Source organism: Colossoma macropomum, unplaced genomic scaffold (assembly GCF_904425465.1).
Source record: "Colossoma macropomum unplaced genomic scaffold, Colossoma_macropomum, whole genome shotgun sequence".
Lineage (NCBI taxonomy): Eukaryota > Metazoa > Chordata > Actinopteri > Characiformes > Serrasalmidae > Colossoma > Colossoma macropomum.
This window is the reverse complement of record NW_023494805.1, coordinates 28335703-28353415: the sequence shown is the minus strand read 5'-3', so window position 1 is coordinate 28353415 and position 17713 is coordinate 28335703. Positions and strand designations below refer to the sequence as shown.

The 17713-nt window shown below is 38.6% G+C and overlaps 1 protein-coding gene across 1 annotated transcript in view; it reads right to left on the bottom strand.

Annotated features, from left to right (window-relative positions):
- clcn5b (chloride channel, voltage-sensitive 5b) overlaps positions 1 to 17713 on the bottom strand; it is a 32036-nt gene that overhangs the window by 6637 nt on the left and 7686 nt on the right. Inside the window, exons 3-10 of the mRNA XM_036597117.1 lie at positions 13888 to 14036; positions 13010 to 13109; positions 10141 to 10328; positions 9301 to 9423; positions 7447 to 7653; positions 6524 to 6604; positions 5221 to 5787; positions 2965 to 3151 (exon numbers count right to left, since the gene is read on the bottom strand). Of these exons, the coding sequence (XP_036453010.1) occupies positions 2965 to 3151; positions 5221 to 5787; positions 6524 to 6604; positions 7447 to 7653; positions 9301 to 9423; positions 10141 to 10328; positions 13010 to 13109; positions 13888 to 14036 (1602 nt within the window). The remainder of the gene's footprint in view (positions 1 to 2964; positions 3152 to 5220; positions 5788 to 6523; positions 6605 to 7446; positions 7654 to 9300; positions 9424 to 10140; positions 10329 to 13009; positions 13110 to 13887; positions 14037 to 17713) is intronic.

Here is a 17713-nt window from a genome sequence, read left to right as displayed (position 1 = left end):
TGGCTTTGCACACAAGCATTTTTTCATTCATGCAAAATTAACAAGGCAGCCACAGCCGGGATCTGAAAAAGTTTTACATATGCAAGAATGTTTGTTCCTGCACTGTCACGGAAGACCGGAGCTGAGAATTTAGCGGAGATTTTAGATCAAAGAGCACAGCTCCATAATAACGACAACAAACCATTTGGAAAATCCAAACTGCCAAATACACATTTTCCCTCATCAGATGGGATTCCATAGCTCAGTGATCTCCATTTAACATCCCTCAGCCAGGCCCGGCTCCAGCACGGCTTAGAGCGCACATGTGCGTGCCAGCTTAAAGCTTTATGAGCTGTGAAACTTCTGGGCTACAAATGGGCAACAACAGTTGACACTGAGGATCAAGGCTTTAGTTAAACAAACACTACTAATTAAAACTATGAGCAAACACATTCCTATTGGTGGAAAGTAGATGGGAGGGCCATGGAGGGTTCTGCTTTAAGCCCAAGTTAAAAGTCTTTCGCTACAGGATGCAGAAACGTTAGTTCACGCCTTCATCACGTCCAGGTTAGATTACTGTAACGCTCTGCTTTCTGGTTGTTCCAGCCAAAACCTTAACAAGCTTCAGTTAGTCCAGAACGCTGCAGCCAGAGTTCTCACCAAAACCAGGAAATTCGACCACATTAGCCCAATTTTGTGTACCTTACATTGGTTGCCAGTTAAATTCCACATTGAGTACAAAATTCTTCTACTGACATATAAAGCTTCGAATGGCCTGCTCCTCAGTACCTCAGTGACCTTATTTCCTAATATCAACCGACACGCCCACTTAGATCACAAGGTGCGGGCTCATTATTAGTACCCAGAATAAATAAAGTTACGTCAGGGGGAAGAGCCTTTTCATACAAAGCCCCCCAGCTTTGGAATAGCCTACCAGTCTGTGTTCGGGACTCAGACACAGCCTCCATCTTTAAGTCTAGGCTTAAAACTTACCTGTTTAGTTGAGCTTTTGGTTAATTTGTTTTTCTAACTATGTCCCTCTCGACACCCCCCCCCCCTTTCCCTGAGCTGAGCGGCTGCCTGTCCTAAGAGGGTCTGACCTGAGATGCGGCCGGCGCACTGCACAGTGGTGTTAAACTGTATCCACTTATACTGTTTTGTGTCTGTCCTCTTATCCGGTGTTGACCAGAGGAGGATGGGTTCCCCTTTTGAGTCTGGTTCCTCTCAAGGTTTCTTCCTCCTTTTGAGGGAGTTTATCCTTGCCACTGTCGCCAAGGCTTGCTCACTAGGGGCGTGGACTCGGATTCTTTGTAAAGCTGCTTTGTGACAACATCTGTTGTAAAAGGCGCTATATAAATAAATTTGACTTGACCTTGACTTGACTTTTATTGTTGTCATTCTGCTTTACATTCAATGCACATTATATATACACTTGTCATACGTAAATGAATCAATCACAAATATAGATTTCAAAAACGACAACTTTAAAAAATCATGATGTGCATTTTTATATGAGCACATATCTATGTGCATTTATATCTATGTGCATTTTATATCTGAAATATAGTTAGTGTTATCAAATCTTTTAACTGTATGTTTCAGTTATTAAAGCTGTACTGGTCTGGACAAACCATTTGACATTAACTGGTTGTGCAACCTGACTTTTCAGAGTAATTTTTAATTAAACTTGGACACTCCTGGAAACCTTGGTCCTTGAACTTGAGTTCCATTTCAAATAAATAAATATTATTATTATAATTACACATTTTAATGGTTTTCCTGAGGTTATTCCACCTGACACTAAACTGAGCCATCTCCAGAAGCCAGGAGTACGCTACCTGCAGGAATGCATGGTGCCAACAGTAAAGTTTGGTGGAGGAGGGATAATGTTTGGGGCTGTTTTTCAGGGTTTGGGATCGGTCATTTAGTTCCAGTGAGGAGTAAATGTTAATGTTACAGCTTACGGGAACTTTTAGACAATTATATGCTTCCAACTTGTGGATCCTGACTTCAACCCTATTAAAACACCCTAAGGAATGAAATCGGAACATCGACTGCACGCCAGGCCTTCTTGTCCAACATCAGTGCCTAACTTCCCAAATGCTCTTTTGGCTGAATGGGCACAAATTCCCACAAACACACTTTAAAGTCTTGTGGAAAGCACTGAGAAGAGTGGAGGCTGTTATAGCAGCAAATGGGGGACAACTCCATATTATTGGCCGTGGTTTTGGAATGGGATGTCCAGCAAGCTCATGTATGTGGTGTGATGTTCAGGTTTCCGCATACTTTTGGACATAAAAACACGCTATATGTCATTACAAAACCTGACAAAATCAAAAAAATGTTTTGACATAATTTGTAAATGTCAGCTGGCCTTTACATTGTATTAAAATTAATGATGAATGGACCAATAGGAATGCTCCAAAATGCTTAGAAGAAAAATCTTGTTTCATTGACTCCCACTAAAAGTAAGGTAAAGCAGTCATTTTGGAGATATGAGATTTTGCTCCAACACCAACCACAGACACATACACACTTAATTACAAAGTTACAAAATTACTTTTTACATTTGATCTACATTCTGTTTTGCAAGCTTTTGTATATTTCAATGTCCAAAAATGTAAATAAAACCTTTTAGACTGTCAGCACAACAATAACTTTCCATCTATTCAGAGGTGGGTAGACGGTCACACTTGACTTTAAGGGGTGATCATTCTATTAAGCAATTTTTGACCTGCTACTTCTGTGCTTCAAGTTGTTTCTGTAAAGTTCTGTAAAGTTGTTTATATTTGAGTGCAGCTTTAGGTTACTGTGGCTGCAGGTTTTCATTCCAAAGCTGAAGTACACCTCATTAAAAAAGTGGAATCAGCTTATTTCAGTATTCAACAAATGATCATATATGCCTCCGCTTGTTTGGAATGAAACCCACAGCCACACTAACCTTTTGTGGATAAGATTGGAAACCGCTGGTTTAAGGCATCTTACCCAGACATGCTGCTGCCCCAAGCATGGCGTAAAGGCCCGGGGTAATGCATTTGGCTCCAGGAGAGCACCAGCCTTTAAACATGGGCCAGTCATGGTGGTAGTAGGCCAGCTGCTCCATGCCAATGCCCAGCAGCCTGCCGGCTATCGCCCCCACTGCCATGCTGGGGATGAACAGACCAGAGGGCACCTGTGGCAAAGAAGAGCAAAGAAAAAGTGAGGGAAAAAAAATTGAACAAGAAGCAGCTGAAATCCATAAACTGCAGAATATGAGTATCAACCAATGATGATGGCAAACTCTAAGCCTACATTTTATATCATGAAACTTAATTAAATGTGCAGTTAAAATTAATTAAGAATGTAAACTGGCTACAAACATCACACAAATTTCATTCACGTTCTTTGCAAAGTGCCCCAAAACGGTTGATGTACATTACTGTTTAAATATTTAGAATCACTTCATATTAACATTTTTTAAAAATTTTATATACATTAATAGTTCTGCAGTGTAGATCTAAATACGATACACTATTCACACCAATAGGTATTTTAATATAGGTCTGAAAAGGAAATTCTTATTCATTATTTCATTCAACATTTCAATAATTTTTAGAAGTAAATAAAAGATAAATTATATATTGTTATTATTCATTTACATTAACTTTCTTGGTGTTGCATCTGTCTCGAGATTTAATTTCCACTTTTAGAATATGAAAATTCTGAATATTCATCTTATAATACTTTCACTTATTTTATCATCTACAACTCTATTCACCATTCTTCACAATTTTTATTTACAGCTTCCTATTAATGTTCTGAAACTTATGAATTTGCACAGTATTAGCATATCTGAATTAATAAATACATCTTCAACCAGACTGGATTTATACTGTTGAAAATAGTGATTTCACATTTTTGAACACTGATTCCACTTCTAAACGGTGGCTTATGTTGTTCCAAAAGTGACATCACATCTGTCCAAACCTTGCTCTAAATAACACAAGGTCTTGAACTGAGACTATTTAGTTCAGAAATGCACTGAAGTAATTGTGGGCCGTCGCTAATATCCAATATTTTTCATATAAATATCTGCTGATACATAAACATTTATAAAATGTAGAAATTAGGACTATATCCACCTGGATTGGCATTATGACAAAAAGTTTTTTGCTTATTAATTAATCTGTAGAGGACTGCAAGTATGGTAAAATTAATCAAATGCAGATATTTTAGTACAGTAACCCAGCGTCGCCTGAACATTCTGCTCTACCAGAGTATGATAAATACGTCATCAAATATCAGTTTTAAATATCATATCTAATATCAAAAGTCAAATCAAACATCTGTCTGATGACCATTATTGTTACGGAAATATCTGCCGATACTGATATCATTACGCCTCACTACTTCAGTCTCTACTACCAACAACAGGTGCATAACTAAACATCAAAACATATATTATGTACTTATTCCCACAAGGATGTGGGAAGTGGGGCTGCAGCATCCCCTGATTGCAACTATTAAAAATAGTATTACAACAGAACGTTCTGAACTTTACATTAATTTGAGTGTAGTATAGATCCATGTGTGCTTGTTTTGGAGTAGAGTTTGTATTTTTATATTCTAAAAAGCTGCAGTAGCTGCACTGTTTACGTGAACGCTGTATTTTCATTATGGTGAGCTGAACACAGTTGGCCACTTTTGGGCTGTGTTGCTCATATATATGCAGGCAAAGCTCCAAAAAGAGAAAGTGCAGAGATAGAGGCCAGTTCTGAACCCCAAGGCAGCCTAATATTGTTTTTTAAACTTTCAAAAGTCATCTAATATGAAGATTTTATAAGCTGTTATATCTCCCACTCAGTAGGTGTTTCAGTGTTAAATCTGTGTGTGTCGTTGGGTGTGACAAAGTGGGTTACCACAACGCATAACAATCTAAACAATCTATAAAGTTCGTCCAGAACTGTAGAGCAGAGTGTTGATGTGCGTCAGTGGTTAGATGTGTCAGTTATATGCATCTATTGTCTTCTCTCGCCTCAACATAACACTGTTGGACACGCTCAGTTTGATGTAAATAAGCCAAAAAAACAAAAACAAAACAAAAAGAATCGAATGAAAAACTGCAAATCATACTGAATGACATCATCGGTTAAGCCACACTGCTTAAAATTTCACAACGCCCAACTTAAAACACCTTCCCCTGTCCCTGTATTCCCATGTTAGAGAATTCTGAGAATAGAGATGAGGGACTAGCTGCAGTACCTTCATGCCGAAAGTAACCACGGTGATGAACATTTTAAAGACCAGGGCAAGTACAAGCTGCCAGATGGCAGTGTAGACCCCTGATCCTGCTGCCCGGTCAGGTAGCCCATTAGTGGTTTCGCTAAAGTTTGCAGTTCTTTCTCCGCCTTTGCCCAGAGGGGTGTAGTCACACAGCTTTGAGGAGTCCAGCAGGCTGCAGTCATTAAAAAGCTCGGAGATCAGCTCGCTGCTGCTCATGCGGGTGTATTCGTTGGGGAAAGCCAAGACTGCTGTGGCTAGAGCCACCACCACAACCTCCAGCACGGGGTAGTGGCCCAACCGGGTGGTCTTCCGTCGCCGGCACCAGGCAATATTCGCCCGGATGAAGAGTGCCCCCCACAGACCACCAAAAATACCTAAAAGGACGAAGGGGAAAAGCTCCAGGAAATGCCACGGAGTGTGGAACTCCACGTAGAACAGAACCAAGCGACTGTTCCCGAACGGGTTAATGGAGCGCAGGGTGAAAGCCGCCACCAGAGCAGCGAAGAAAGAGCGCCACAATGTCTTCAGAGGGAAGTAGTAGCTGACCTGGACAGACAGACAAAGAAGCACAAAACTACAGTCAAAACTGAGTGCTACACTACACACTTAAAAAAGATGGTTCTTCAAGGGTTCTTTAGTAAAGGAAATGGATCTATTTAGAACCATGAGTTTTATATAGATCCATTTCATGCTTAAATGGTTCTTTGCATGGTGGAATTGTTCTTCAGACTGATGGAGAATGTGTTGTATATGATTCTATATAGAACCATTTGAAAAAAGGTTCTATATTGCACCAAAAACAGCTCTTCTATTGTTAAAAGCTTGACATCGCAGCAATAGCAAAACCTTTTCTATACAGAACCATATACAACACATTCTTCATCAACTGAAAGGTTTGAGGGATGATGAGTCCTCACAACACAACAAGGCAGTAAATCTGTGGGGTTTGTTCTTTTTTCCAAGATAGGACTTTTGTCAGTTGTTTTAGATTTTTTTTTTATATGGCAAGATCTAAACAGCTGACAAACATGCTTATTTCTATTAAAAACATTTTGAAAACCTAAGTGTCCCCAGTCTTCTGACCAGCAGGGTACACACTTCAGCATGCTGTGTACTGTTACTGATTCATAACAGTCAACTTCAAAAACAGAGGCTGTATACTATGTACCTTGACATGGAACACAGATTTACTTATACATTTAGTTTTCCTCTCACATTTGCATAACTACGTTTCTTATATACGTGTAGTGCATGTTTATATTTTCACTGGTCTAATTCATACCTCTTCCAGACTGAAAAGCACTCCTCCTATAGGAGCTCCAAAAGCTACAGACACACCCACAGCAGACGCTGCAGACAGGACCTGAGAAAACACAACAAACATGTAAAAAAATAAGGGGCAGAAAGACTCACACAAATAATTAACACACTCATATGCAAAGTTCGAACACCCCTGGTCAAATTCCATGCTTTAATGATTTTCTATGTAAAAACAAGTTAACACATCCTCTACAGGACCATTAGGACATTTTTCTGCAAATTAACATACTGGGATAAAATATAAATTGTGTCATACCTTTGCAAAAATATGTATATACACACACATGTATGTGTGTGTGTGTGTGTGTGTATATATACACACACACATACACAATTTATATTTTATCCTTAATTTTCCCCATATATATAGGTGTTCAAACATTTTAATTAATACACTCACTAATACTCATTAGCTAAACTGGCTTTGTAGCTTCTATACAAAACTAAAAAGCTAATTTCAGACACCAAACATGTCTTGGCTGATACATTTGGGGTAAAAAGAAAACTGTTTTGGCTGAACAATCCCTTTAATATCAGCTCCAGTCCAGCTGACTCTGATTTAACAGAGAATCTAGAGCATGGCTGTGTGCCTGCTGTCCAATCTGTCTAGCTTGGTTAACTTGGCTGTGGTCTCTGGAATGGTAGGAGGCAAATCTTTACATATTACATTACTGTTCTTAAGCCCACAACACAAAGAAACCTCTCTTCTTTGTTCCTCCCCATCCGCTTTAAAATCTCTCCCCATCCACTTTACCCCTATCTTGTTGTGCATTACTTCAATCGCCCACCCCTTCTTTCTTATCTCACCATCACTCCGCCTCCATTTCCCACTCTCCCCCTCTCCCTTTCTCTCCACAGCTCCCTCCCTCATTTCATGGATCCTACCTCTCTCCTCTTGGCCTCGTTCTTGCGGTACTTTTCGAAGAGGTGGCAGAGGATGTTGCCACAGCAACAGGCCACATGCACCAGCGGACCCTCTTTACCCAGACTGAGGCCTGATGACACGGCCAGGACCAGAGTGATGGTCTTTATCACCAATGTCCACTTACCGAGGTAACCTCTGATTATGAACCCACTGAGGATTGTCTTAATCTGAGAGAGAGAGAGTGTAAAAGAGAGAGAAAGAAAATAATGAGGGAGAAAATGTAGAAGAAGAAAGAAATGAGAGGAAAAGAGAAAAGAGTATGTGCATTTAGAACAACAAGGCCTTAAAGAGGAGAGACTAATGAAGAAATGTCCTGAGAGACACATTATCATCAGTAAGCCTTAATTCATTAATCTACTCAGGATGTTTGCATCTGAGGGAGGGATAGAGCGAAACCACAGCTTTCCCCGGATTATCATTTGCGTGATAGCGTCTTGTTCTTGGCAGGAACCCACCACTTAAAGGCCCTTTGAGGAAATATATCATTTTCACTCATTTGGATCCTTTTGCTCAGCGATTTCTTAAGGCTTAAAGAATTAAAGCTGTAACAGTGTCTTTCATCTTAAGGCTTCTTTACCTGACAGCGCAATTTATAAAGAAGGTGATGCTCAGTGCTTTTTGATACACACAGCTTTACACAAATTGTGGTTTAACATCTGCAGACGGTTCAGTCTCTTGAAGGCTTAACTAGAGTGGCAGAGGAAATAAATCATGCAACAGGTGGCTTTTCTCTCTGAAACTGGAGAAACAAGTCACAGCTACCTTAGACAAGAAGAGCTTTGGTAATGCTCAGTTCCACTTTCAGAACACACAAACTCGTATACAGTTTCAGTGAAGAGTTGATGCAGAGGATGAGTGTATGGCATAATGTTTCCATTTCGCCTGACTGAAACAAACAGGGCCAATTAACCATTTGATATTAGAAACATAAACTAAACTTAAGGGTGACAAAGAAAAATAAATAAAAAAAAAAGTCAGTCAGGATAAGTGGACCCAATACATGCCAGCAAAATTCGCTATGTAGCATAACAGAGCTATCTGACCCCCTCACTGTAGGGCTGTATCCTTCTCTTGGTGTATGCCACACACATGCTCATCCACTTGTGGAGGATATGGTGAAAGATGACTGAAATAACCATATTACAGTGCTGATGGTTTTTGTACCATTGAACTCTCAAATGTCCGTTCGCCTTTTTTACGAGGGGTTTGTGCGCTGCAACCCTACTATAATATCTCTCTCTATGTAGTTGTGGACAGCCTGTGCTCGCTGACACAGTCTGATCACATCCTGCACTGACATTCTCAGTCACCTGAGGAACAGTTGCACTTCTGTTTTTCCTTACATATTACACTAATGCACAGCATCACAGTGACTGATTATACACTTTCCACCAATTTCTAGCCCTTTACTAAAGTCTCTCCCATAGATCTAAATGCAGAGGTCACTTTATTCACTGTCCCTACAAAAAAATAAAAAATAAAACAAAAAAATAATTGATTAATTTTACACACACCACAGAGCACAGTAAGATTACATCTATCTGAAAGCACCTATACTTGTTATGTTTCTCTGCTCAATTATTCAGGTTTTCCTTTACTTTGTCATATATCTGAATATTCTGTGATACTGTTTTTACTGTGTATCACGTTTATGTGTTGATTATTTGTACTCTGTATTGTCCACTTACATAAGCATCAATCTCACCAAGACAAACTGCTTAGCCAATAAACCGATTTTGGTTCTTAAAAGACTACAGATTAAGTGAGGATAGAAAACGTGCGCATGTGTGAGTATGTACACACAGATGTTTTACCTCAGGGATTCCTGAACCGCAGGCATATGGGGCGAAGGCTCTGACCAGGATGACGGCCAGAAAGGAGAAGATCAGAGCCCAGCTCACATACATCAAATAGTTCACCACATATGCACTCGCCCCCTAGTGCACACAGACAGAACAGCACCATCAGCACTCAATCATCCACACTTCACTCTTTCATGTCCATGTGCGTAAAGCATATGGTACATACTACGCACATACAACATCCACAAAACTCCATACTGCAAAAATAATAAAGAAAATTAAGTTTGTGTCTGAAAAAAAGGTCTTAATAGTCTGCCTTACAGTAACAGTACAGAATGAAATAGTTACCTGTATTATTTGATAAGATGTGAAATTGAAGATATGATCTTAGTGTGGTGAACAATGAACAGTAAGAATGCTTAAGCTCAAACGCTTGAGGCCCAAAACCGGTTTTAGACAAATAAGCTTACAAAGCTTTTCTGGTTTCAAAACATGCAGTTGCAACTTCCTGTTGTGGTTTAACACTCTCAGCCACTAGATGGAGTCATTACCACTGTACATCCCGAGCCACAGCGGAAGAGTGATTCAGCCATTAACATCTGCAGCAAAATATCTGCTCTTGGGCTTTGAATGTTTCACCAAAACGTTATCAATTTTCACATGAAACAACTATCTGGAGAGGGAAAAATCCCTGATGTAGATTCAGATACAGATCCTACCAGAGTTCACAACATTTCATCTACAAACTGGAATCAAGCCCCCCACTGTGGATGACACAAACATCTGAGTATGTGAGAAAGAGAAATAATATGGCTTGTTTGTGTGCACCTGTGTATGTCTACCAGAACCCACCTCAGGGACTCCCACCATAAGCTCAGCCCAGCTCTTCCACTGGGGGCATTTATCTCTCTCCTGGAAGGTGGTCTCCTTGGAGTTCCAGCAGCAGTGCTCATGATTGAACCAGAAACCGTTCAGACAAACACCCTCCTTCAGGTCTGTCAGCCAGTGAGCTGCAATGTCTATACCTCCAGCTAAGGCTCCTGAGGAGAAGACAGAGAAAGATAAAACTATCTGAACTAATCTGAAAAAGAATGTGAGGGGGGGCGCAAAAAGAAAAAGGAATTAGAGGAAAACAGAAGATGATGAAGACAAAGAATTACACTAGCAAACCATTTATACTAGACCATATGCAGGATCATAAAATACATGTATCTTACTTATAGATCATAATTTCTGAAAATATGTTAAAAGATATTAAACACCTACCATATAGGTGCACTTTATAGGTTTATAGTTGTTGGCTGCAGCACGTCTGTGGTTACAGAATTTCAGACCCCCTCAAGTAGAGTGTGGTAAATTGTGCAGCAACACATGGACTACAGTCATTTTAAAATCTACAACATGCACCTATATGGTGTTTCTGATAAAACAGCCAGTGAGTATGCATATTTCATGTGGTGTTTTTCTTATTTTGTACAGCCCTGCATATACAGGGAGAGAGAGGAAATGAGAATGAGAGATAGTGAGACAGATATTGATGAACAGCAGTTTTCAGAGAGATATTACTAGTTAGATATTAAGTTTCTTTTTTTCCTCTTTACAGCACACATCTTTACCGCTCCTATAACTCACTCTCCACCACTCAACAGCATCTCTGAGGAGATTTTTCCCCTTACTACTGTGTTGTATTTGGTTGATAATTAAAGGAGCATCTCGGCCTAAGACTAGGATTTAATATGTTATTTGTTATGTAACAATCTGTAGCACATCACTGCATCCTTCAGACTCATCCGTTTGATAGAATTCATGATTTTGTACCCTTTTCATGTTTTCATCTATTAATATTCTCTCGCTACACTACCCAACATGCATTACTCAAACATGGCATACTATGGGAGGCAAATCCAGCCAAAAAAAGAAATTAGAACTAAAACATTAAAATGTAAATGCCATTTCTTTTTCCAAACATCTGTGCAAATATCCTGCCAAAATTGAAAATGAAATGAAATACCTACATTTGCAATTTCATTTTTCATATGAGCACGAGTCATTTGTGACAAAAATAAAAATAAAACAGCTATTTGTAATTTCATTTTAGTCGTTATTTTGATATTTCATGGCCATATCTAAAATGAAAAAGCTAATAGAGAAAAGAAAATCCAAACTTGTCAAAACTAAAATCAAAATGCAACGTTTATGTTCTTGTTTCTTTTTCATAGCAATCGGCTGCATATCTGACAAAATTAAAATGAAAATGCAAAATGGATAAAATCAACAGCAAAGTGACAGTTTGTGATTCAGTTTTCGGCATCGACGCGCTTTAAGTGTCAGAATGAAAAGGCAAATGCAAACAAACATTGGTGCCGCCTGCTGGAGATTTACTTTCATTTTCAAACTGACCAACATGCAAATATATGTTAATTAGCACTAGGCACAGGGTACATTTTAGGACATCCTCAGACCTCAGAGTCAGAACGGCATCATTCCTCAAGCTAAACGACTTTGAGTCTCGAGAAAAACCATCGTCATGACTCAGATCTGATGAAACTGAACATCAGACCAAACGCCATTAGACCAAACGGCCTCAGAAAAAACTGTTAAAATGTTATACTGGCATTTATGTCGATATACACAATAGTTTTCTAAATTATACGAACCACTATGTGCTCGACCAGGCTTTCGTTTGGTCTGATACCTTTTCTCTGAGGCCGTTTGGTCTGACGGTGTTCGTTCTGATGTTCAGTTTCGCCAGATCTGAGTCATGACGATGGTTCTTCTCGAGACTCAAGGTCTTTTAGCTTGAGGAATGATGCCATTCTGACTCTGAGGTCTGAGGATGTCCTAAAATGTACCCCGCAGCCCCGCCTAGTGCTAATTAACATATATTTGCATGTTGGTCAGTTTGAAAATGAAAAAGCAAAGTGGGAAATGAAAAGTAAATCTCCAGCAGGTGGTGCCGATGTTTGTTTGCATTTGCCTTTTCATTCTGACACTTAAAGCGCGTCGACGCCGAAAACTGAATTACAAACAGTCACTTTGCTGTTGATTTATCCATTTTGCATTTTCATTTTCACTTTGTCAAATATGATATGAAAAAGAAACAAGAACATAAACGTTGCATTTTGATTTTAGTCTTGGCACATATTCTGCATTTCATGAAGAAAAGCCAAAGCCAAAGCGAAGCTTGGATTTTCTTTTCTCTATTAGCTTTTTCATTTTAGATTTGGCCATGAAATATCAGAATAACGACTAAAATGAAATTACAAATAGCTGTTTTACATTTATTTTATTTTTGTCACAAGTGACTCACGCTCATGTGAAAAATGAAATTGCAAATGTAGGTATTTCATTTCATTTTTAAATTTTCCAGGATATTTGCGCAGATGTTTGGAAAAAGAAATGGCAAAAAGAGGTTTGTATTTACATTTTAATGTTTTAATTTTAATTTCTTTTTTGGCTGGATTTGCCTCCCATAGTGTTTATGTGCCTTTACTGTTGGTGTTAATTAAGAGCACTTCTTGTAGCAGAAATCAAGGCCTCTCCCATGTCTCCTTCCTCGCCAAGATGCTACAATATCATCAGTTACACTGCTTATGTAAGTATACTACATTCACATAAGCAACTTAAATGACGCCGAGGAAGTTACGCAAAAGAGTAAACAAGAAATCAAAAGGTAAACAGGAAATGAACAGATGTGTGGTATTGGTTGAGGGTCACTGACCTGACAGTAGTCCAATAAGAAGCATGAGAAGCCACCCAGAGAAAGCATCACTTAAACTCAAGAGCAGAGCCAGGTCAGACTGCTTCTTCTTTCTGTTGATCTGAGAGACAGATAAAGATGTTTGTATGCATCTAAACATGCTCGACAGCCCATCAGAAGTTTGGGGACACCTAGCTTGTTTTTAATACAAATGAGCAATGCTTTCTTTGTCACTTTGCAATAATTTAACATCAAAGGCTGAGCAGGTTTATTCTGAGTAAAAAAAGAAAATATATTTAAAAAAAATATTTTTGACAGCTACACTGGGAACACTGCCAAACCCCACATATTTCATTCCCTTTGTTGTGAGATCAGCAATCGGCCCTCAAGCCTTTCAGCCATTTCACACCACCTTTTGAGACAAGAGTTTCAATAAAGCCTAAGCTTTTAACACTAGTTTGGAAAACTGTCATATCATTACTCTCCTCCTCATACCAAGGAAGATACACATGAAGCTGAGTCTTGCAAAACATACACAAAGTATTACTCAATAAGTGTTTTTTGCAGGCATGTTACCAACATAACTCTCTAATGCTTACAAAAAAGCAGTTATTTCTGCATTTTAATCCACTCTTCACCTTTAATAACATGCTTTCTCAGGGCTGTTATTTTGATATGTACATAGTCTACTAAAGCTGAAATGTAGATTTTTTTTTTTAGATCTATCTATCTAAAAAGTAATTTTTTTACCAGTGAGACCTATCACCAGGTTAACTAAAAAAAAAAATAAATAATAAGTAACAGCAACAGAAATTTCAAAAGAAGTTTCATAATCTTTTGATGGGAGACATAAGCGCCCTGTCATACCTGCTGACCCAGACTATGGCAGACTGCCTCACCTCTCTGTGGCGGTCCCGGTCCTTTGACTTCTCTCTCACCCAGTCGATGGTGTTGAAGTCTTCGTAGGTGCCCACTCCAGGCACTCCTTCGTCCAGCAGATCCAGCAGGCCAGCACTACCAACCTGCCCTCGGGAACCATTACTGTAACCTGCAGGGATTAAAACAACAACACTAGTGAACTCTTAAAAACAAAGGTGCCAAAATGGTTATTTGGAGCAATGACAAAGAAAAACAATCTGGTTCCTTTGAAGAACCTTTCACTGAATCATTTAAATAAATATTTTGGCTTGAGATGTGTGAGTGTGAAAAACATTAAGAGCTTAAAGATCCTCCACATAATGTAAAGACTCTACAGTAAGCTCTAGAAATATTAATAACAAAGTCTCCAGAACTATTATTGGACACCATCTTCAGGCCAACAAACTATTTGGAAAGATGTGTCATCTTTGCCTGAAAACATATCACAATGTTTGTTAGACACTTCTGGAATTGGGTTCTATGGTCAGATGAGACAAAAAGCTTTTTGGCACCATCATTCAAAATGGGAGTGGTGTAAAAAGAAGGATGGTTATACAGCAAAGAACCTCAGCCTCACTGTTACACATGGTGGAGGATCTGTGATGTTTTGGGGCATTTTCCTCCAAAGGGCCTTGTTAAAAAGAAATTTCACAGATTCTTTCAATGATTGAGAAATAAACAGTGGTTTCATGTGAAATGCTGCATGAAGTGTTGAAGAGACACTTACCAACCTAATTTCTCTACAGCAGTGGTGATAGAAACAAGGGGTTGTGATTTCCACAATGCAAAAATAGCCATTTTATTTACTACCCCAAAGGACCAGTGAACCAACATAATTTTTTTTGGGGGGTGGCATGATTTTGCCTTACAACACCCTACATGTGGTCTCTGCCATGAACGGCTTTTAAAAAGTGCGTTTTAGGCCAAAAACTCTCTTAACTATTGTTAAACAAAGTCAGACAGCATACTATACTTGTAGCCATTACAAGCATAATAACTTTTCATGAGATAGCTTATAGAATCAGCACCTTTGGATGTGTGGTTCCTATCATCACCTTTGTAAACAGTTCTGACTTGGTAAGGTTCTCTAGAATGGATCACTGTAAATTACACCACTCTATATGACTTTGTTTACATCTTAACGGTTTCATTATGTAGAAATTTGGAACATAATGGTGGAATTCCCTTTTAACATATGCAGCATCATGGACTCCACAAAGTACCAGGACATTTTAAATAAAAATCCGTCAGTCTCTGCCAAATAGCTAAAACTTGGTCATGGATGGATCACCCGACATGACAATAATCCAAAACATGCTCTCAACTCAACACAAAAATGGTTCAATGACCTCAGAATCAAGTCCCCTGACCTAAACCTCATAGATGAGTTGAACAGGAGAATCTAAAAGAGAGGACGAGGACTTTTGAGAGATTCTGTATTGAGCCATGGTCTCTGATTGCTTGGAGTCATGCTTTGCTTTTTTTTCTAAATTTACTCCAGTCAAAGGTTAGATTTCGCTATTTTGAATACTGTCAGAATTAACCACATAATTTTTTCACCATCTTTTTTTTAACACATCTTTATCAAGGGTGGCAATAATTATGGAGCTGGCTGTAAATCAGTTAAGAGGTTTTTCCCAAAACTTTACATCCAAGCTAAGAACCATAAGCGTAATGCTATGAGAAACTACAGCCTGTTGTATCTACACTATTGTCATACTGGTTTCTGTCAATACATAAAATGCACAATAACAGCGATAGGATTAAATCGTGAGAGCAAGACAAAAGACAAAGCTTTTACATCAGAGAGGAAAAACTAGTATTGTTTTACAGAGAAGTTACAGATAATATCACAATTTGATCTGTTCATGACAGACGATTCCATTGTGAGATGTGAATATTAACACGTCTAATATCGCCACCATACTGCAGCATGCACTGTAAGCCTGAAACAAAGGAACTGGGCTTGTACAGGCTACAAAAATACCATCAATAACACAAGACAAAGACCAAGCCCAAAACTCATGCCAACTAGAGCTGCATATGCTATGGGAAGTCCTAACTTTCATCAAGCCCCAAAATATACCTTAAATTCAGAAGGGTGACAACAATGATTCAGTTTCAGACAATAAACCCCGGATTCTGCAAAAACACAAGAGGCTAAAGCAATGAAAAGCATTGACACTCACTCTTGTGCTAAAATTCCTACCAACAATAGAAAGTGGTGGTCAGAAAAAAACCTGAACAACTAAACCATAGCAGTAAAGAGGAAGAAGAGAGCAGCTTAAACTCTGCATTATAATCTTCCATGGAAAGTAGAGAGTAGATAACTGGACAGGTTGCTAAGTTACAATCTTCTCTGTTACCATATCAATTCAGTACACAAAATAAAGAGAATACAATAGAAAAATCAATCAGACACTACAGATACGCACACACACGCACACACACACGCACACACACACGCACGCGCGCACACACACGCGCACACACGCGCACACACACACACACACACACACACACGTTCTTATTGAGAAACAGCTTCAACATGTGCCAAAAGTTTTCAATCAAACAAGCAGAGCAGGCTCCACAGACAGGAAGGACGACTTCATGGGCGTGAAAATGTGCTGAAGAAAATGTAAAACATCCCATATGATAATGAACTCGCCTTAAACACACATCTTCTGTGCGCTCACAAATCAGCTTTAGTGAGGAAGTACAATTACACAGAAACATCTACATATAGATGCATGTGTGGTCCAGTCTAAAGAGATTTGGGATGAACTGTTGAAATAAAAAGCTGTTGAAGTTACACTTTATATGTAACTTCTTTCTGGAAAGAGTTACAAAAGTACTTGTAAATGCTTGAAGCTTGATCACAGGCTGATAAAGGGCGATATTATCGGCCAATATTGACAACCTGCAGTTTTATCTGTCTCAGTAAATTGACCACTTATGAACTTTAACAGTTCCTAAATCACACAGATTTGAACCCGCAATCTCATGACGTTTGAGTAGTACCACAGGCAGTTGTGTCATTTGTAAGCCCAATATGAGTTAAGGGATATACCCCTTATATTATACCCCTTATAACTATATGAAATAATACAGAATAAACTAAAAAAATTGAACACCATCATGGTTAAAATAACAAAAACATGAAGGACATGTTCTTTTTAACCAAAAGCATCCCACAGTGCAATAGTAGCAATTTAGACTTTGAGACCAAGCCCTTATTTTGAGAAACACTTAGTCTGTGGAGTAAAACCATAAGCAAAGGTGTTTACATGGGGCCTGGTGATTTAAGAGTCTGTCTACAAAGCATTACACTGTATACACAGCAAAGCTCTACAGATTAGTGGGTCATTTAGGTCATTTAACTTTCATTTAGTACTACTATAATGTTTTGTATGTGTGTCTGGGGTATGCATATGTGATCTCATCAAATAACGCTATCAATACCTCTCAGGTTAATTCTAGTACTGCCAAACATCTCATAATTCCAGCTTGATATCTTATAATTATGATAATGTACCACATAATTATATAACATCTCATAATAATGACACTACCTCAAAATTATGACTTAATATCTGAAAATGATTCTCTCATGCAACAGTATATCATAATTCTAAAATGCTAACTCGCAGTAAGATAAAATGAAGACACCGAGTCATAAATATGAGAATTCTTTCATTATTACGAAATACTAAGTCATAATTCTGACATACTAACTCATTATTGTGAGATTCGATGAGATACGAAGTTATAATTCTAAACCAGTATTTAAATTATGAGATAGTAAGT